At 42.8% G+C, this 22,121-nt stretch overlaps 1 protein-coding gene across 7 annotated transcripts in view; it reads right to left on the reverse strand.

Moving 5' to 3' along the window:
• Window positions 1–22,121, reverse strand: part of DNM3 (dynamin 3) — a 347,110-nt gene that overhangs the window by 239,596 nt on the left and 85,393 nt on the right. For all 7 annotated transcript variants that reach the window (XR_007357954.2, XR_007357953.2, XM_075131456.1 and 4 more), the window contains exons 10-12: window positions 13,735–13,873; window positions 8,029–8,115; window positions 5,623–5,693 (exon numbers count right to left, since the gene is read on the reverse strand). Coding sequence is in view for 5 of the 7 variants with exons in the window: in XM_075131456.1 (XP_074987557.1) it covers window positions 5,623–5,693; window positions 8,029–8,115; window positions 13,735–13,873 (297 nt within the window). In the remaining 2 variants the exon portion in view is untranslated. The remainder of the gene's footprint in view (window positions 1–5,622; window positions 5,694–8,028; window positions 8,116–13,734; window positions 13,874–22,121) is intronic.

Consider the following 22,121-nt stretch of genomic DNA (forward strand, 5'->3'; position numbering starts at 1 on the left):
ACAAAAAAGTCATTTAGCACTTCTACCATTTCCACAATTTCTGCTATTGTTTTCCCCTTCATTGGGTAAGGGGCCTGCTCTGTCCTTGATCTTTCTCTTTATGTCTCAAGCTAATTGACTCCTGTTTTGTGCCTGGGTGTTTCCAATTTTGTCCCTACATATTTGTGTTCTTTGTTTATATTCATCCTTTGTAATTTGACCTAGTTTCCACTTTCTGTAGGACTCTTTTCTGAGTTTCAGATCATTGAAGATCTCCTAGTTAAGCAAGAATAGTCTCTTGCCATACTTTCTATGGTCCACTACTTTCTTCTCTAAGGCTGCACTTGTGTATCCACTACTGATTAACCTGGTCTGTCTACAATTCACTTTTTCATTCCTGCCACATAAGTTGCCACCAGACATGTTTTGTGGAACACTGCCCAATCCTGTGTCTTCAGGGCTTCCAAATACAAGAGGAAAGATTTGGATACTTTTTGTGATAAACATTAACCTAAAGGTCTTCAGAGCATTCACGACTACCCTCATCTCCAGAACATTCATGTGCAGCTGCTATTCCTGAAGACCAAGGATGTTGGAAGAGGTGACCCTTTGTATCAGCTCCCCACCCCAGGAACAAATATATCTGGTCACTCAGTTTTGCAATGGAGAAAATTTGAAATCAAGACTTCATTGACATATAACCATTGTATCTATCAGGCCAATCTTTTGCTGCATAGAATCATAGAATATCAGGGTTGGAAGGGACCTCAGGAGGTCATCTAGTCCAACCTCCTGCTCAAAGCAGGACCAATCCCCAATTTTTGCCCCAGATCCCTAAATGGCCCCCTCAAGGATTGAACTCACAACCCTGGGTTCAGCAGGCCAACACTCAAACCACTGAGCTATCCCTCCCCCCGCATGGCTCTTGCTGATCCAGCTGACACTGAAAATCCTTTCCCTTATGACCTGGACCCTATTCCAGAGCAAGAAGGCTTTGAGTTGTGTTGAGTCACGTAAGGTCCTTGTACTCTCCAACTGGTTTCTGGGAACAAGCTAGGATATTGATTAGTTTATCTTAAGCCCTAGTGGCACCAGCATACCAATAGAGAGGCACTGCTTCTTATATCCCTTCCAGATTGCTAACCAGAAAGAGAAAAAAAACACACAGTCCTATCACTGTAAATACACAGTCAGTACCACCAACTGTAGCTCATAGCAATCCCTTTCCTCTATGAGAGGTACAATTGTTCTCCAAAACCCAATTCTGAATTTTCCTTTAACCAGTTACCAATGGAAGTCTAACATTCAGGACAGCCTCAAATCCTCCCTTTCTTTTGACCAATAGCACAGGCTCAATGGCATCCTTTTGTCAGAAGGGATTAGATTTACTGTATCTTCTCTTCGGGATGCTGAATTACAGCACATTCTGGAAGGGAGAAATTTGTAATTCTGAGACGTATGTGTCCAAGAATGGTCTTGCATAAGAAATTGACCCTAGTCTCTCTCTAATAGTAAGAGAGTACAAGTCAGGCTGGTTAGTCACTCCAGAATTCAGAAACCTAGAGTTTTCTTCCAGAAGGAAGGCAGAGTGAACTGACTTTGCAAGCACTGGGCACCACAGAATCCAGAGCATATGTATGTGCTGGTTTCTTGGCAGGTGCTTTCCCTAGAAGATAAAAGGAGGAGGAGGGGAGGATAACCTGAGAGAATGAAGGACAGATTTAATTACCTCAGCTTTAATAAGACTATCATCCATTTTCCACCCCATCTTCAAAGTTTCATGGTCCTGAAACTACTGGCGAAACCATCATACAAAGCCTAAATGCAACAATGTGTCTGCAAGCATCAGTGGCACTATCACCAAAGGATTATAGAATCATAGAATATCAGGGTTGGAAGGGACCTCAGGAGGTCATCTAGTCCAACCCCATGCTCAAAGCAGGACCAATCCCCAACTAAATCATCCCAGCCAGGGATTTGTCAAGCCTGACCTTAAAAACTTCTAAGGAAGGAGATTCTACCACCTCCCTAGGTAACGCATTCCAGTGTTTCACCACCCTCCTAGTGAAAAAGTTTTTCCTAATATCCAACCTAAACCTCCCCCACTGCAACTTGAGACCATTTCTCTTTGTCCTATCCTCTTCTACCACTGAGAATAGTCTAGAACCATCCTCTCTGGAACCACCTCTCAGGTAGTTGAAAGCAGCTATCAAATCCCCCCTCATTCTTCTCTTCTGCAGGCTAAACAATCCCAGTTCCCTCAGCCTTTCCTCAGAAGTCATGTGTTCCAGACCCCTAATCATTTTTGTTGCCCTTCGCTGGACTCTCTCCAATTTATCCACATCCTTCTTGTAGCGTGGGGCCCAAAACTGGACACAGTACTCCAGATGAGGCCTCACCAATGTCGAATAGAGGGGGACGATCACGTCCCTCGATCTGCTCGCTATGCCCCTACTTATACATCCCAAAATGCCATTGGCCTTCTTGGCAACAAGGGCACACTGCTGACTCATATCCAGCTTCTCGTCCACTGTCACCCCTAGGTCCTTTTCCACAGAACTGCTGCCTAGCCATTCGGTCCCTAGTCTGTAGCTCTGCATTGGGTTCTTCCATCCTAAGTGCAGGACCCTGCACTTATCCTTATTGAACCTCATCAGATTTCTTTTGGCCCAATCCTCCAATTTGTCTAGGTCCCTCTGTATCCTATCCCTGCCCTCCAGCGTATCTACCACTCCTCCCAGTTTAGTATCATCCGCAAATTTGCTGAGAGTGCAATCCACACCATCCTCCAGATCATTTATGAAGATATTGAACAAAACCGGCCCCAGGAACGACCCTTGGGGCACTCCACTTGACACCGGCTGCCAACTAGAGATGGAGCCATTGATCACTACCCGTTGAGCCCGACAATCTAGCCAACTTTCTACCCACCTTATAGTGTATTCATCCAGCCCATACTACTTTAACTTGCTGACAAGAATACTGTGGGAGACTGTGTCAAAAGTTTTGCTAAAGTCAAGAAACAATACATCCACTGCTTTCCCTTCATCCACAGAACCAGTAATCTCATCATAGAAGGCGATTAGATTAGTCAGGCATGACCTTCCCTTGGTGAAACCATGCTGACTGTTCCTGATCACTTTCCTCTCATGTAAGTGCTTCAGGATTGATTCCTTGAGGACCTGCTCCATGATTTTTCCAGGGACTGAGGTGAGGCTGACTGGCCTGTAGTTCCCAGGATCCTCCTTCTTCCCTTTTTTAAAGATTGGCACTACATTAGCCTTTTTCCAGTCATCCAGGACTTCCCCCGTTCGCCACGAGTTTTCAAAGGTAATGGCCAATGGCTCTGCAATCACAGCCGCCAATTCCTTTAGCACTCTCGGATGCAACTCGTCTGGCCCCATGGACTTGTGCACGTCCAGCTTTTCTAAATAGTCCCTAACCACCTCTTTCTCCACAGAGGGCTGGCCATCTATTCCCCATGTTGTGATGCCCAGCACAGCAGTCTGGGAGCTGACCTTGTTAGTGAAGACAGAGGCAAAAAAAGCATTGAGTACATTAGCTTTTTCCACATCCTCTGTCACTAGGTTGCCTCCCTCATTCATTAAGGGGCCCACACTTTCCTTGGCTTTCTTCTTGTTGCCAACATACCTGAAGAAACCCTTCTTGTTACTCTTGACATCTCTCGCTAGCTGCAGCTCCAGGATAGCCACACCCTGTCTTTTTCTACTCCCTCAAGTCAATTTCTTACAAACTCTTTGCTCCACACCCTTGGAGGTGGGAGGTAGATGGTGCAAACCTTCTTCCACAGCTTGAACTGGTGTTTTCCCATATAGAACATGTACTGTTGTTCCCAAAGTGAGCTGACAATATCACAGATTGAAAAAATCTGGGTCCAAGGGCATCGTAACCTCTGGAGTCATGCTATGGCACCATCATGATTGCAGCTGCCTCCACCACCACCATAATCTTTTGGAGAGGGAAGGAGAAATAAGCTGAGGATATCCCTCCATTTTCCAATAACCATCCTGGAGACATCCAGAGTGGCATGAAGCTGCAGCCAAACCTCACCAACTGGTCGAGCCTAGGATGGAAGAGGGGCACTTTCTATATCATCTGTGAATGAGGCCAGACACGTCAAAATCACAGCCTTGGGGTTTTCCTGGATTGTCTGCACATCAAAAGAAGAAATCTTAACAATCTTTTCAATTAAACGGGAAAAAGGGTCAGCCCATACTGGAGAGAATTATCTTTCTTCTCTTCCCTCGGAGATAAGTTCTTGGCTTCTGCTACTATTATCCTCTGTATCCAAACAGCAGTCCTGCTCATTTTCAGCAGTATCATTGTCATCCTAAGCAGGCAGTGCAGTGAGTACTAAATCAATGCTGCTAAAATCTGTATTGGCAACTGTGTACCAATGCTGCCAGTAACGGCTGCACCAAAGGCATCTGTGCATCAAAAGCTGTCTCCAGAGACACACAGTTCCAGGTCAAGAGGCTAAACTGGGCTGGATTTGAGACCTCTCAAGGTTCCTTCCAGCCCTATATTTCTATAATTCTATAAGAAGTGAGAGACAAAGTTTCAGGTCAAGAGATGCATTTCCAGTGAGCCCTGAAATCAGGCTAGGTAGGACAAAGCAAGATAATCCAGTCTAGACCTACAGTAAGGGGCACAGTCAGGTATTAAGTGTTCTGAGGGTGAGCCTCTATGTAGTGGGGTGTCCACACCACACTAGGCCTGAGTAGGAAAAAAGGGCCAATTAACCCCATGGCAGGTTGCCCCTGGAGGAGAGTCAGGGCCAGTTGAGCTGAAGAGATGAAGGAGATGAAGCCCAGCAGGGCAGGGGCAGGCTGAGCTGTATAAAACCAGGAAGTAGAGAGCAAGAACGGGCAGCAGGAAAGAACTGGGCACAACTCCCTAGAGATGATGGCAGTTAGCAAACGACAAGGAGGAATCCCAGGAGAAGTACGCCCGGGGATCCTGCCTGAGAATAAAGACGCTGGCAAGAACCTGGGGAGGGGTGAAATTGCCACACGGAGCAGAGGAAGCTCCAGTGGTAACCCAAAAGGGGCGGGGGCAGAAGACAGAAGAGAGGTAGGAAAGAGCCTGGGGAAAGAGCAACAGGGTTGGAGCTTGCACAGACTGCAGTTGCTGCGTGTAGGGTCCGTGGGCTGGAACCTGGAGCAGTGGGTGGGCCTGAGTTCCACTGCCAGCCACTGGGGAAGTGGCACAGTTGGGGCAGTGGACTGGAAGACTGTCTGAGATGGTTCATCCACTGGCACTTTGATACCACAGAAGAAGAACTATAGTGACCTGGCCAAAGGGCCAAGCCACGAAGAGGGAGCACCCTGAGTCACGAAGAGGAAGTAACCTGAGTCCAGAGAGAGAGAGAGACACACCCACCACAGGGTGAGCAACTGAAGACATCAATGGGACGTCAGACTGGTTGAGAGCTAATCCCCAGATGAACCACCAGGAGGTGCCCAGCAGTGAAGAGTGAACTGCATTACACACTATTTTCATGTGTCAAGGTTGGCAGGAGGCATCTCTACCATTCTAAATGTTTCAGGCTATTTTTTCCTTAAATCAGTAAGAAGGGGAAATTAACAGTGGATCTGTATAATAAAGTCTCTGTATACATACTTTGCAAAGCCAATGAAGTCTTCATGGTTGGTATTGATGTAAGATACCTGGATATCAATTAGCAGCAGTACCTACCAGGAAGAAAAAAGGAAAAAGAAAATTTGAGTTTGCTGCATTGTTGAATATTGTCTTTTATAATCATTCAGGCCAAAAGCAGTACTACCTCCTATATCCCATATCCATTTCTTTGCTTATTTAGAAAACTAGGCTATAATGGAACTATCAGTCAACTACCTCCCTCAGCTTTCTTATAGTTGCCTCATTATCAGCTTCTGTAAAATTTAATTAAGACTAACCATACCTAACCAAAGGGGAGTTTAATATATAGCACAGATTCTAGCACTACATTTTGCAGGACAGGCAATATTTGGTCTCTTATTGCTACTATTACTACACCAGGCTAGTCAGGAACCTCTATGATGAATTAGGGCTCTATAGTGTTAGGCACTGTACAAACATGTAACAAGTCTGCCCAGTGAACTTACAGTTGATGTGTTGGACAGGATAAAACAGGTGGACGAAACAGACAACAGGGGTGGGCTGGTGGATGAAGTAACAAAATGAACAGTTTAGCAAAACAGAGGTTTCAGCTTGCTGCTTGAGTAGCCTTGATCTGTTGATTTCTTGGTGTTTCGGATAATTGGACTGAAACGTCATGATCTAATTAACCTGGAAATATCTTAAAATACACAAAGACACCCACCTCGCCCCCGCAGCCTTCCTAAAGTGTGTACCAGGACAGTGCAGAGGGACCATGACCCCGTTTTCCTCCTGCCATCTTTTCAGATGCTTGCTCCCCAGCAGAGATCAAGAGTGAACCATCCCTGTGCTCTGAGGAATGCAGGGACTGCTACAATAGAAGGCCCTTGCTCAACCATGCAAAGAAGGGGAAACGGTTTTTTGCATGGCTCTCCTCCCCTAGCAAAAGCCTCACAAGTTGAGGGCACGGGCTAGCCACTGGTGTTTAACTGCAGCGTAGACATCCCCGAAGTGTGTAAAACCACATAATTATCAAAACCTGTCCAAGTCTATGCCTCGGGGCAACAATTTATTATTGCCAGAACACAGTGGATAAGAATATTTTGATGCATAGGCCCCAACTATTAAAAAAAAAAAAGAATAAAAACTAATAAGAGTTTTCATTTGATAAAATAATATAACGTGACCTTCCTACTAGGATACCAGTCTCTCTGTATCCAACAAAAACCACGATGGAAAAAATAGTTACTTCTAAGTAAAGCCTTAACTACTGAATGCCTTACTGTGCCTGGCCATTGCATCAATCAGTCCTCTTCACCAAGTCCTATACCACTAGACTACACAATTTTGCTCCTTTTCTTGTGTAATTGGTTTTTCTCATGAAGTCCAATATTATTTTTAAACCCCTTTCATTTCACCAAAAATGAGTACAATTGCCACTGCAGAGCTTCCAGAACACTGTACGCCACAAAGATATTTTATTTTTATTCCTCAAGGGGGAGATTTTCAAAAGGCAGAAGGGAGCCCCACTTCTACTGAAAGTCAATGGGAGTTGAGTGGCTCTGGCTTGGGCCTTCTGAACGTCTCCCCAGTAGCCTGACCGATTTTAATACAGTAATTGTTAACAGTGTAAGTAAATGATAGGTACATGTATCACAGTCACTAATTTTAACATTGTCTGTGCCTGGACTCTCTCAGATTTGTGTACAATTTGAACAAAAAGAAGTTAGAAGTTCTCTAAATTCACATACATAGGAAGCTGATATTTTGTGCTCATCTCTGAGCACGTGAGAGGACGGAAACAAGGAAAGAAAAAAGGGAGCAGTTATTCCAAGTTACCTGTATCCTTTTCTTCCGAAGTTTGGAAAACTTGGTTGCGTTGATTAAAAGCTTCCCCAAGGCACAAGATCAATAACTTGTGTGATAAAGACTTGGAGTAAACATCTATAATATTGACTGAGAGGAAGGGAACAGGATACCATGCACCGCTCTCAAGCTCCATAGGGTCCGAGGCTCCTCAAGGCTCCATGAGAAGCCAGAGGGCTGTTATAAATTAGGTCAGCTGCCAGTAGCCCCAGAGGGCTATTATGGTTGCAACGGATTGTCCCTTTTCCTTGGCCATGCCCCATCCACTGTCTGCAAGTGGGATTAGAAGAGGAGCTATTACTCCAGTTCAGCAGGTCATCTACATTTTCTGCTCCCATCTGCGACTGGCAGACTAAATTAGGAGCCTTTGGAACAGCACTGGTCTCCTTCCCTCCCTTCTCTAGAACCTCTCTCCATTCTCTACCTCTCCAACATCTAATATGTCAATGTCTGTTACACTTTCGACACAAGCAATTTACCATGGTTAAGGCTTTTCAAAAATGGTGCAGGTCCTTCATCACTCTCAATTCCCGACCCACCAGATTTCATGTTTATTCCCACCTGTTCCTTGGTCTTCTCCTCTCTGTCTCGAATGTGGCCAGCAACAATCCTTTCCGTTTCCTCACATAGCCTTGGATAGGTCGCCAGCTGTAAGGCAAAATGGGGAGGAATTTAAACTTGATGAGTGATGTTAAAAGGGTACAAATGGAGAATCTACACTAGTCCCTGAATAGAAGTAAATTTTGTAAACACTAGTACTGAAGTTAACAAGGCCCTATGAAGCATACTTACCAGTAAGGGTAGTTCAATACAATATGCACAGATCCGTACTCTGGGAACTTGCATGCCCATTTGCTTCATGGAATGCTCAAGAAAGTAGTGGCCATTTTCAGTGTATGCTTCTTTGCAGAACTGAATGTTTGGAATGAGAGCATATATGGAACTGCAGCTTGAAACCATCAACTCCTATTCACTTAATCCAAATCTATGTCAAATGACCCCCTGAAAGCCACCCTCCAATCTTGCAATGAGCACCTCAAATACCTGAGAGCTCTTAACCCACAATAGGACCCAATGACAGCAGCTCTCCCACCTTGGACCTTCAAGAGCTCGCGGACTGCTGCAACCAAGGAGAGACGTACAAGATGTAAAGCTAAAAGCAGTGCACATTCATCTTCAAGTGTTTTCACCTGTGGCACTTGCGGACAGGACTGTAGGTCAAATATTGATCACTGATCTCATCTCAAGACCAACAATAAATGACTGTTACTCATCCATCAAACTAAATAGGAGACTCCATCATCATCAGTTTGATTACATGTGTCTCTATCTGTTCCAAATGGGCCAAAATGAAGGGAACAAAAGAACAGTAATCTTGCTGCAAGTTCACAGTGAAAATCTTTGCTTTTTTCTGGTTAGGTCATTATCAAAGATATCTATGATTTTCCAGAATGATGTGTTAAAGAATCTTGCAAACTATCAGCCAAAACAATTAGCCAAAATCTTTAGGCCAGCAAAGATTTCAGATGGTGGTGAAGAACCTCACCCTGATTCTCTGACAAGAGATATGAAAAAGCTGATAAAACACTCTTGCATTTCTGCAGTCAGGTTCTTGTGTGCTGTTATGCCATCTTTTCACTAAAAGAAACATAAGATTGAGCACACATTTCCTTCACTGTCTGATCCACGAACGGGTGAATGATTACATTCATGGATTTCAGAAGGGGTCACCAGTTGCTGTTTTAGTGCTATGGACACCAGAAATTGCATTTGCACATTGACTTGGCTAACCCTAATCTAAAACAGGAGCTGGCTCTTTGGGTGAGGGGGAGAACCTAAAAGACTTCCTCTAATAAAAGCTATGTTAGGCAGATCTCTCACTCTGTGCAGACTTAAGCAGTAAAGGCCACACAAATTGAAAATCCTTTAGAGAATATCCTTCACTTAGAGACAGAAGAAAATAAATCTGTTGAGCTAAAAAAAAATTCTTAAAAAGCAGAACATCCATTTAAGTCCCCACTGCTTCAAATCCATCGGAACTAAACTGAATGAAACAGATTACCAGACCCAAGGAACCAGATGGTACCTGCCAAAACCACACCACCAGTGCAGACCCTAACACTGACTAGACAACTGTTATAACGCTCTCTCTCTCTCAAAAAAGCAGTGTTTTTTTAAAAGCTAAAATACTATAATCATCGAGGCTAACTACTAATGATTAAAAACAAATTAAACCAGTGGTACTGCAAGAAAGGAAAAGAGGTCCCAGGATTTCCAAGCTCAAAGCTGCAGTAATCAGTGAAGAACTGAAAAGAATCAAGTCCATGGTTTCTTTATACCCCATCTCCAAACATTCAGATCCACCAAAGCAAGGTCTCTAGAGGGTTCCAACTTGGATGCCAATGGGGCACGTGCTACCCAAGAGCATAGGCGCCGACTCTGTGGGTGCTCCAGGGCTGGCTCCCCTCCCTGCACCACCTCCTCCTTCCCCCTGAGCGCACCGAGTCCCCGGTCTTCCGCCTACCTCCCAGCGCTTCCCACCAGTCCGCTGCCAAACAGCTGTTTGGCAGCATTAGCATGCTCTGGGGGCGGGGGAGGAGCAGGAACATGGCACACTCAGGGGGAGGAGGCGGGACCGGGGACCTTGGGGAAGGGGTTGGAATGGGGGCAGGGAAGAGGTGGAGTGGGGGTTGGTTGAGCATCCACCACAAAGAGGGGAGTTGGCACCTATGCCCAAAAGTATGGAATCATCTGGCACAAAACTTCTCTCATAGATCCACAGGAACAGATCTGTTTAGAGATGAGGTACTCTCCGAGCAAAATCAATGAGAACTGTGTGCACATTCACAGGAATAACAATCATGATCTCTCATGCAGATAAGCAATAAGGATTTTACCCTTCATTTACATGTCATAATTCAACAGAAGACTAGAAAGAGGGCAAGTTATTTGTATGCAGTTCCTATATACTAATATACAGACTGATGTTTCCATTAAGCTATGCGTGTGCTTACTCAAAAGAAACGGAACACACAGGCTACCTCAGGCATGCCCACGTCCTCCTGCCAAACTGCTCCTTCCAGCAGGTGGGAAGAGGACGCTTCAGTTCTCCTCTTTCTCCTGCAGCTGAATATTCTCTCTACTCATGGCTTTAGTATGTGCTCCTATAAATTATTCCAAAGTTTCAGATTCCTAGAAGGCTCCACCATGTGGCACCTGCTGAGTCTCAAGGTGGTACTCATAGACCATGCACTGCAAATCATAGCTTCAAACAAGGTAACCAGTGTTATTGTTTTACTTGAGTGGATGTCTTCCCAAGTGGAACTTCCTCTGAGCCTTGAGAGGAGTGAAAAACTGAAAAATTGCCCTAATGGATTTAAGGAAAACTGTTTTTCTTCAACTTTAGTCAAAGAAATCCCAATCACCGGGGTGGGATTTTCAGAAGGTGATTTAGGAGCTTAGGTGATTTAGGAGCATGCATCCCAATAATTTTCAATGGGATTTGCACTCTTAAGTCACTTGGGCACTTCTGAAAATTCCACCCAAGAACTTTTTCTGAACCTACTGTTGGAATCCTGATGCTCTGAGTTGAGTGTGAGTATAACAACAAATCTTATTCATGCATCACAAGCAGCAAAGCCTGCCATTTTCATGCTCCCCAAAATCTTGATTCTGCCTTGTCATCGTACAGGAGGTGAGAGAGAGCACTTAGGCCATGTTCTATAATTCTTTCGACCTCTAAGGTGCAATAACTGGCAACAGTAATGCTCTACATCAATTTTTTGTCTATTCATTCTGACACCGTTTTTTTTAAAATGGGCTAGAGTGGGAGTAATACTAAGCTGCATTCCTTGGACTAAGTACTTGAGACGCCATCTTTCACTTAAGAATGGAGTGAGCATGAGCCCACATCTCCTGTATTTCCTTCCCTGCTGATCAAAGAATTGATATTTGCAGCGTTGTTGTTGGTCCAATAAAAGACATTACTTCACCAATGTTGTCTCCCCAAACAGAAAGTCCTAGCCAACCTAGATGATTGGGCAACCCTATTGTAGATCACATTCATGGAAAAGAAATGTAAGGTGATGTACATTGGAAAGAACACTTTACAGCCCCCACACTTGGCTGGATCTAAACCATAACTGCTTAGAAAAAGATCCAGGCATCATTGAAGCTAGACATCTACTGTGATGTGATTTGGAGGGGGCCTGCAGTTCCAACAATTCAGCAACTGTGTCAGCTCTTGCATTTAATGGATAAGGAAAAACCACCATTCTAAAACACCAAAGAAACAATTATTCAGGTGACAAGAGTAAGATACTCTACCTTGATAAGGCAGTTCCACATTGTCACAAGCTGAATCAATGACCTAAATGACATGAGTACATTGAACTAAGGGATTTTTTTTTGTTTTCAGAAGTACAGTACAAGAATGACTCTGGGACACTGCAGAAAAAGTGAATGGATAAAAATTTTCTCCTAAGGTGCTTGAGTTGCTTCTGAAAAACTGGAGCGATAGTTTAATGAGGGGACTGATAAGAGAGGGCATAGCAAAGGTATAGAACATAGTGAATGACATGGAAAATAAACTAAGAGTTCCCATTTACCCTCTTCTCATTGTATAGAAGAGGATATGAAAAAGACAACACGTTTAAAACTGATTAAAAGGAAACATTTACACACATAATTGTTCTGGCACAGGACATTGAGGTTAAGAGTTTAGGATTAACAAGGATAAGATGTTTATGAGTTATATTAGATTGGGTAACAAATTATAAGGAATATAAACACGAGTATTTCAGAGGCAAAAATCAATCACCAACTCTGTGGGAACTAGGAAGAAACTAAAGTATCTGGTACTGGCGAGCTACTAGATGAGATGGACCATTGGTCTGATCCAGTACAAAAATTCCGATGTTCCCAAGATTAAGACGTGAGGACAGATGACTACCCCGCCACTGGGACTCTGACATGCTTTCTATCATTGTTATTAAAAGCATTTTGGCCCTATCTGGGGCCTAAGCCATTTTCAGCCACAGTTAATGGTGGTCACTGGGGATCCACTTTTGACCATAGGTAGTTTTCAAGTGATTAAGGCACTTAGGAGGCTAAGCCACTTTTGAAAATCAGACTGACACTTGAAAATGTTATCCCCTTTAACCAAGGCATATACAACTGACTTCTGATTTCTATATTGAATTCAGTTCCATACTAAAACCTGAACTTTTTAGTCACAATAGGAAAATAAGGTTTTCTTTAAAAAAAAAAAAGTATAAATAAACCCGGGTACACACTGTATGCATACCAATCGGCCAGAATACTCATTCATATCTACTAGCTCATTATTTTACTATACTTGTCGGAACCTTAAATTAAGGTTTCATTATTTAGTACACACACTATTCACTTTAGGGAAGTCAACTGCACAACTGTTCTTTCCAATGCAATTTGTTTCCTACATTCATTCTGCAGTTCTTCAGACTAGTTCATCCTTCCACCCACATGCATAACTCCCAGTGGGGTAAGTGTGGGCAAATCAAGGGGAGATTGGATCTTCTCATGTTTCTATCATGTAGCCTCTCGAAAGTTGGTGATGATGAGTTCTGGATTTGCATATATGAGAAACAGCACAGGAGGGTATTTCACCATTATTTGGACACTTAAGTACAACTGTACTCTGAAAAGTTTCTATGTAAAAATGCACCTTTTTACTCAGCAGAACTGCTCTCTGAATATATTTGGAATCTAGTCTGCTGTCTTTAGTGATAAAAGAAAGACAACTACTTTTTCCTATTGTCAGTGCTACAAAGACAACTTCCGATTCTGGATTTTTCTGGCTTATGCCTCAACAGAAATGTTAATTAAGTTTCATTTGCAGGGCCATCTAGATCTCATTTTCTCTATATTAGGCCTTCAGTAACAGCCATGCAACACCAACTGCAGCAATATGGTTATACAGGTGAAAATGGGGCAGTAATTGACTGGGTTTTTTTCCCCTGAAAAAACAAACCATGCTGGCGATGATGCAAGATCTAGAAACAAGCCATTTTGAGCATCAGAACCTAAGATCAGTATTATAGTACTTTTTATTTGTAAACTGGATAAGAAAGCAAGTAAGACACAAATGTAGAACCACACCATCTCATATAATTGCATCATTTTTCTGAGCAGAGCCACATGGCAAAGCATCTTGCCCATTATATTATCTACCATAACACTGGATTGACAAGTGTACTTCAACGATTAGTGAATCCATTCAGAAGTTACCTTTTTAGTGCATTTCTTGACAGTGTTGATTAACTCTTGCATCACCAGATCCACGCTTTTTAAGCAAGGCCCTTTCAGCTTCACTATCTGTTTTTTAACTATAGCCTCAAAGGCCATGTCTGGAGTAAACAAACCTGTTCTGTGGACATATAATAAAACACATAAGATACTGAAGAAAGACTTTAGGGGAAAAGAATACAACTTTTTATATTGAACGTAAAGCAGAGTCACAAACATCATTATGATATAAACAAAATGATTCTACAAGTTGCAAGATGAGTGACTAGCTTAAAAAAGTCTAAATACAGCATATGTTTATTAGTAACAAACATGATGCAATCATCTGACAAGCGCTGTTCAGTTATGATAACAGCTCATAGCATATGCTCTGTAGTTTAGTTTGTAAAAGTAATGAAGTATTAGTAAAGTTAGACCTTAATACAGCACTGTCTCTGTATTTAAACCATTACTGAGAAATGGAATGAGACCACTGTGTTTTGACATGTGAATTATGGGGTGTGTAGATTAAGAAAATGGTGAATTAGAGATTCAAAATAATAGTTTAGATTGGAGAGAGTGTGCACAGTCACTATCTCTTAGGGGTCCACCATTCATGCAGCTACAGTATGGGTAATTGTTGGCCAACATTTCTATCAAACAGCATTTTCGTTTTCAGGGATTGACAGCCCAATTATAAAAATAGTCAGATGAAAATGACATGCAAGGCCTAGCACAGCACTCACTTGGTCTGTCTTTAAACAAAAGATTTAATATGAAAATTAATGTGATTATTTTTTAAATTGTGGAGTCGGAATGAAAAAATAAAAAGTCCACTTAACCCGCATCTGTAGTTCATCAAGTTGACCACCAGTATACTGTAAAGCTACTCTTGTGGTAGGCACATGTACCTGCAGCAGACAGAGTCAAAACCATCTAAAAGCAGTGACAACTGGCACTATTGCTCACTCACACAGGACTGACCATTTGGATAGAGTTACACAAAAACCATAATCCAAGTTCCCTGCGTCCCCAACCACATCAAAAGTCCTTCTCCCACCTATTCAAAACCCCATATGAAGGCTCTGAAGAAGCAGGACAGTTGAGTGGTGCATGTGGACCTATATAGGCTGACATCTCACGGAACTAGTTACAAATAGCCCTTATTTCTCCTTCAAAAACTGTCTGTAGAGAGCCCTGCTTAAGAGATATTAATTAGAAGTCACACAGCCTTTAAGGATATAGGTCTAAAGAAAAGTGAAGATTATAGGACTGCTATCCCAAATTGACCATCCCATCTAGCTGACAAGCCAAGAATAATGCTTTATAAATGTAAGCACTGATCTCAGGGTAGCAGCCTGAAGTGTCCACAAAGGAGATATTTTCTTAGCTATGTTGGGCAAAGGGCTTTGGATCAAGGGGAGCATGACTTTAGATCCCGAAGTATTGGGACACATAGTAGCTCACAGCAGATCTGCATACAGGTTCTAATTCACTGAAACAATCTCTGGGCAGAGCTTGGTTGCCCCTGGATTTAACTCCATATGCCACAAATAATATGGAAGACTAACAAAGGGATTTGGTCCTACCTAAGCCATAGCCAAGAGCTCTTTAACATCTAGAGTAGCGTTTTCCCAAACTTTCAAAAGCTGGGCCTTGCTTTAGGAAAATGAAATAAATCATGTCCACCTGACAACCCTGCCATGTGTTGTTGAAGCTTAATGTATGCATCTTTCATGTTTCTCTCAAGCACAACTGTCCTTCACACCATGCCAAGGGGGAATACCCAACACTTTGAGAAACACTGACCTAGCCTACATAACTTTATCTCCCCTGTAAGTTATATGGTTCAGAAAAAAGTCCAGGTAAATAAATAAGATTGGAGTGGAACTCAAATTTAGTCAAGATCAGGTAAAGGATGGTATCACATTATCCTTATTTTGAGGGAATTCAGCCATCAGGGCTTAGATCTCACCCATTCTCCTTGGTGTTACAGATGCTAGCAATGCTGTACGTACAGGTGATGTAAAGAATATTTTCCAAAGGGCTCCTACAGTGATCCCAAATCCCGTGAGCATCAAATTTAATTTCAAGGAGAGTTTCTTCTCAAATGGGTGGAAAAAACATACAAACTGTCCTTTCAGAAACTGTTTCACTGTAGAACATGCAAATGTGGATAATCCTTGGCTGGGCAATTATATTTGTCATCATTCTCTTATAAAGCGTCTCTCTGGAATCCTATGTGCTAATACTAATCGAAAACAGACAAATCATCCCTATATAAGATAACCAGCCCATCCCAAACCAAGTATTTCACCTCCTCCAAACACAAGTTACAGATAGTTCCACAAAATGAACCACACTGAACTCCTCAGTAAATCGGTCACTTAGAAACAGAGAACAATGCAAGGCACTGAAGCAGTGGAAGGTGCACTGTCTTGGTCAGCAGCACAAATTGAAAATCTTTTCCATTTCAAGGCATAGGTTTTCCTCAAAGATTTATGACTTTCCAGAAATATTCACTTAACAGTTTGAGAGGACTCCAGATCAGAATTTCGCAACACGGCACATTGCAAGCCATGATATTTAGGAATCTCAGACCTGGATAATGCATTTGCCTTTGATACTGTGAAAACAGATGTGGAAGAACTGAAAGGCAGACCTCAGCAGAAGGGGTAATTGGTCCAAATATGAATACTGACATGTTCACGAAGGACAGAACCCTTGCAATCAGTACCATTGCTGAAGCATAAAAGGATAAAGGTAGCAGAGTATGGCCACAAGCTAGAAGAAAGTTGTTCAAGGATTTTGGATCACTATTTCCTACAGAACAAAAACTGAAGGCACACTGAATTCTCCTTCAAGACAAAGAGAGCTTTTTGAAGGATCCCTGTAGTTTGGAATATTGACATGGTCAAAAACTTGAAAAACCCCTCATGCTGGGGCTGATAAATTCCAAATGAGGCTGTCTGCCAAGACCATGTTCTTGCGTGGAAAAAAAAAACAGATCTAGAGGTGCAACTTGATATGGAATGCACCACTTCCTCAGGCTAGACAGTTTCTTGACACAAACAACAGAAACGAGCTCCCCCTATTAGTGCATGAGATACATGGCTGTGGTGAGGTCTGTCAAAATCAGTACAGATTTGTCACGGATGTAAGGAAACAAAGTTCTCCCTACCATTCATATTGCTCAGGATTCCAAGAAGTTTCTAATCCTAGGTCTCTGTGGATTTTGAAACCCTTGTTGTAACCTAGAGACAGTATAATTGGGCATCCCAACTTACACCTGAGGCATCTATAAAAATCACAGCTGACAGGAGCCAAGCAACGGACTCTACTCCAGAAACATTTTATGGACTGTCTACCATGAGAGTCCTGCATGGTTTAGAGTATTGTCATCAGTGTTTATAAGCCATCTTTCAGCATCCAATAAATTGTCCTCATCCAGTACTCCACTGGTCTCATTCTGAGCCTAAATAAAGAATCATCTATTAGGCTCACAGAAATAAGAATCCCTTACAAGCAATGTAATATCATGTGTTTATGCAGTTTTTAGCAGGTGATGGATGCTAAGTCATAACCTTCACTAGAAAGCTCCCAAGGTATGTCCCAGAGGAATTTATACAGTCCTTTGGAGCACCAGCAGGCATCTAGGGTAACAGTTGAGAGAGAAACATAATGAAGGTGAAACTTCATGCAGTAAATAGACATAGGAATGAACTTTGTCTAGTTAGTAAAGCTCTGACAGGATCAGATAACTGGAGTTAGAAACAATAACTCCTATCCAATGCCAGGGAAATGTAGCTATAAGTCTCCCCTAGTTTAAAAAAGAATGCAAGTTATAAATGGGAATTTGTGCAATCCAGTTGACTTAGGAATGTACTCTGCCAGCAGAACAAGTTCATTGCAGATGTGAGACACACTTTGATTCTGGCTCTCTGGTGTCTTGACTTAACCCCTGCGCAACATGGGTGTAAAAAGTTACCAAGTCTGAATGGAATTTATTTGCACCCTGCACAGATATTAGTAAGTACAAGTGTAACCCACTGATGAGCTTGTTACAAGTCCTGCTTTGTGCTGATCTGCAAAGGATCTGAGTATGGCAGATATGGAAACTTACTGCCAGATATGGGACCTTATTAAATTAAGGCATCATTGGGCAGCACTGTATTAAACACACAGTTTGTGTGATTCTGTTCTACTCCATAGGGAAGGTCTGCCACATTTCCTCCAGGAATTAAAACCAGGTACCACCTCCTGGGAAGGTTCACGTATACTACTGTAAGCAGAGTCTGGATGAACTCTCCCCTGACATCTAGTGGTGAGCTGTGGAAAAAGACTTCAGAAGCTGATCTCGTTTGCATGGACACACCCACCCTGCCTAAGTGCTCAGCATGATGGGACTACTTGCCCAAATGATCACTTGTGGCTGGTGCTGGAACCCCAGTCATCTTGTTATTGGGGCAGGAGTAATAAAGAGTTGCTATCCTTGTCGTGTGAACCGAGGGCAGCAGAACTGTACCTGGCATACCCCAATGGAGGGACTCACCCTCAACTGAACAGCACTCGCTAGGCGGGTGATGTGGGTTCCAAAGCCAAATGAGTTGTGAGAGGGTGGGAATAGGAATGTGTACATGGTGGGGTGGGCCCTGTTTAAGGGTCCTAGACACCATTTGACACTTCCTCTCTCCATGGTATAATAAAAGAGCTAATTTAGACTCAATTGAGAGTCTTGTTACACGTGGCAGAGCTGAAATCACTGATATCTAGGTCTAACTATTAGACTTATTTTGGGACAGTGTCTCTATTGGAAGAGACTGCCCAGTGTGCACCAGCAGTGAGGCTCCCCCACTAGCAGCTGAAATCACTGAGAGCTGTGTTAAGTGTGGCGAGTGGCTAGCAGGGAGGTTGGGAGGAGAGGCGTGGCCCACAGGGCACCTGGCGGAGGGATGCGACCCACAGGGTGGCAGGTGGAGAGGTGTGGCAGGCAGCTAGCAGGGTGGCTGGTGGAGAGGGCCAGAGCAGAGGCATGGCAATTGGCCACTGGGGCGACGACCGAGTGCCTGAGCAGTGCAGCGTGTAAGGTGCCACCTTACCCCCCCCTTCCACACAGGATGGGAGGTGAACTCTGCAGATGAATCTCTGAAGTCTGGGGCTGCACTGGCCAAGGACAGCAACTGTGAGTGGGGTACAGAGAAGAGATAGGCACATTATAGGGACTTTTGGGTTGCTGGACTTAAGACCCTGAGGGGAAAAGGACACTGCCCAACTTACTTGGGGGTGGGTCTTTTGCTCATGGTTTGTGTTTATGAGCCCTACTTGCGGTGTTTTCCCAAATTAATGCTGACTTAATTCCCTCCTTTTATTAAAAGTTTTTGCTACACTCAGACTCTGTGCTTGCTAGAGGGGACGTATTGCCTCTTAAAAGCGCCCAGGGGATGGTGTGTAATTGTTATAGGTCACTGGGTGGGGGTTCGAGCCGGTTTTCTGTTGTATTGTTGAAAGAGAACCCCTAGATACTGAACCTGGCCCTTGTTAATGCTGGCTTCACCTGGCAGAAGGGTTACACTAGTGCAAACTGGATTCTGCATAGACCAAAAGACAAAAAGAAGGAATTTTGGATTAACAGGCCAAAGTTAAACTGACTTCTTCTAGCAAACAGACATGACCTGCTGTCCAACGGGGACCCCAACCCTTGCAGAAGAGTTGAGAGGACTTTGTCCTACTGGGGCCCTATAAGACTGATGGGTGATCTCTGGTAAGCTGTTAGCATGCATAGAGCAATTTTGTTTTTAAATATATATTTTCTCTGTAATGCTTTTATCTGAAGAAAAAATGCGATTGCTTGGAAAGAGCTGTATGGTAACTTGGAACTGCTGGCATTTATACTCTTCAGAGCCCTCTGGTAACAAGCAAAATGCAGGTGCTGGGTTATTTAGGCAGGCTGGCTTGCTGGGGATATCACAGTGTAAGGCAGGGAGCTGTGCAGCCTTAAACCCTGGTCAAGAGGGAGAAAGTTGTGGGTCTCAGCCCAAAAGAGGCAATAGCTGGGAACCAGGAACCTTTAAGTGGGTGCCCTCAACAGGTCCTGGAGGTGCAGCTACCCTGAAACCGTGAAAATGAGTTGTTAACAGCCCTTGGCTACATTGTTATATGCCCAGCTACAGTCTTAGATCTTTAGCTGAAACTATAGCAGTTCATGCTTTTAGCTCTGGAGTTTTCCAGTTCAATCCCCAGTGTGTGGACCAAGATAGTATCAGCTACACAAGGTCATAGAGAATTAAACCCTGTGAATCATGTTCCCAGGAAGCATTACTGGAATGTTCCTTTACTCATAAGACCAATAAATATAATTAAAGGTGGATAGATTGAGACTTCATGAGTAGTGTTGGCAGTAACAAACAAATATATAGACGTGTGTCAAATTTTCAACAGGAAGGAGCTGAATAATTCCACAAAGCCTGGCAGAAAGATACCAATAGAGCCTACGCAATCCGCTGGCCACTGGGTTTCCATCCTCCTATACACCTTTGGATGCACTTGTTCCTTTTTTCCCATAATTAGCAAATATGACACCTTCACTGGCTGAACAGATATGCAATGATGAAGAATCTGGAATAAGTAGAACACATATGGGAATATTTATTTGTTTATCCCAGAATTCATCTTCCTAGAAAGCTTCAGCACCTTGGGAAAATGGTCAGATCCATGATCATAACATTATTCAAGAGGCATAAATATGAATGTTTCAATAGAGCAAAGCCAGAAAGCATCCATGATATACTGAGAGACAAGCTTTGTGTCAGCATCTGTGCCAACTTTGAACCAATCCTGCACTGAAATCCTTGACATATGATGCCTACATCACATCTTCTGATGGCCAGCCTTCAGTGGCAGATGCTCAGTCCATCTAGAACAGCATCAACATCCCAAATTCTAACCACCCTGAGTCTCAGTAATGTCTACATACCAAGCTCCAAACAGCTTCAAGTTTGTAATCTGATCACGTGCATTGTCTTATCGGCTTTCTATGGAAACAAAATAGTTTTGGGATTTTTTTTTTTAAGGAATGAAATTCTAATAAAAACTAAACTGTGTTAAGGGTCTTGTTAATGTTTGCTCAGTACACCTCACACACTGTTGTCAAAATATTTATCCAAAAAGTGGGCTATAATAAATCAGAAAAATAATAATTCACTGATCATTAATATTATTGCGTGATGTACGCAGAGTATAAATTTTGTAGATTAAATGTACATACATCACACAAGAATATTAATGATCAGTGAGTTACTAGTTTTCCATAGATTTCTTACATGCCACCTTTTGGATAAATACCATGACAACAGTATGTGAGGTGCACTGAGCATGCTAGGCCTGACAAGAGTTGCTGACAGAGTAGTGAACCGCCAATGGGCCAAATAAACGTTCAACATATAGTGGCTGCCCTTAAAAATGAAGCAAAATATTTACTGAAACAATTTTTTTTCTTTAGCCAGAATGCCAACTTATGGAGGGTGGGGGCAGCACAATATGTAATAAGCCTGCATGCTACCCTAGACTTTTTAAAAGTAAATGATAGAAAACCTTTAACACCATTTAGTTTTGATTAGAATTTAATTCCTAAAAACCACCTATTTTTCTTTCCTTTGAGAATTGCTTATGAACAGCACACACACCCTTGCTGTAGGGCAGAACACTCCAGAAAGCAGATGAGGTAATGCACATGTTCAGATTACAAATTTGAGATTGCAGGAAGATCATTTACATTGTTAAAATCACCAGCTGGGGAGAAGCCAGCATGGGAAGGGAACTTTACCTGGAGGTACACTTCAGAAGAATACATTTCAAAGGTTTACTGGGCTATAAAGAGAGGGGGAGTAAACCACTATGTCATCGTTCACCTGTGGACACAAAGAAACCAAGTGCTGTGAACTGTGTTTGGATCCTGGCTAAGGACTATGCTGAGAAAACGAATATGAACAAAAGACTCTAGTTTGTTGAGTTTCCATCTTAATAGCATATTTTCACTTTTGTTTGTTTGTGATCATTCCTATGCTTATTCCTTCTACTTGATAGCTCTTAAACCCATGTCCTTTTATTAAAAACTGGTTTTACTTTCACTATAAACCAACTCAGTGCTGTGATTGAAGGGAAAGGTGTGTTAACCTCAGGTAAGCTAATAGGCTGCTGTGTACTGTCTCTTTTAAGGAGAGGAGAACTTGATAAGGTTTTGTGAGTGTTCTAGTGGGAGGGACTGGACACTACAGGGAAAACTGTTTGGGGAAAACATGGCTACAAGACCTATTGGTGTTACCCTTCAAGGAGTAACCAGGCTGGTGAAAGCCACGGAGGGGCTACTGTGCTGTGATTCCACAGCGGGTATC

Source organism: Caretta caretta, chromosome 8, assembly GCF_965140235.1.
Source record: "Caretta caretta isolate rCarCar2 chromosome 8, rCarCar1.hap1, whole genome shotgun sequence".
Lineage (NCBI taxonomy): Eukaryota > Metazoa > Chordata > Testudines > Cheloniidae > Caretta > Caretta caretta.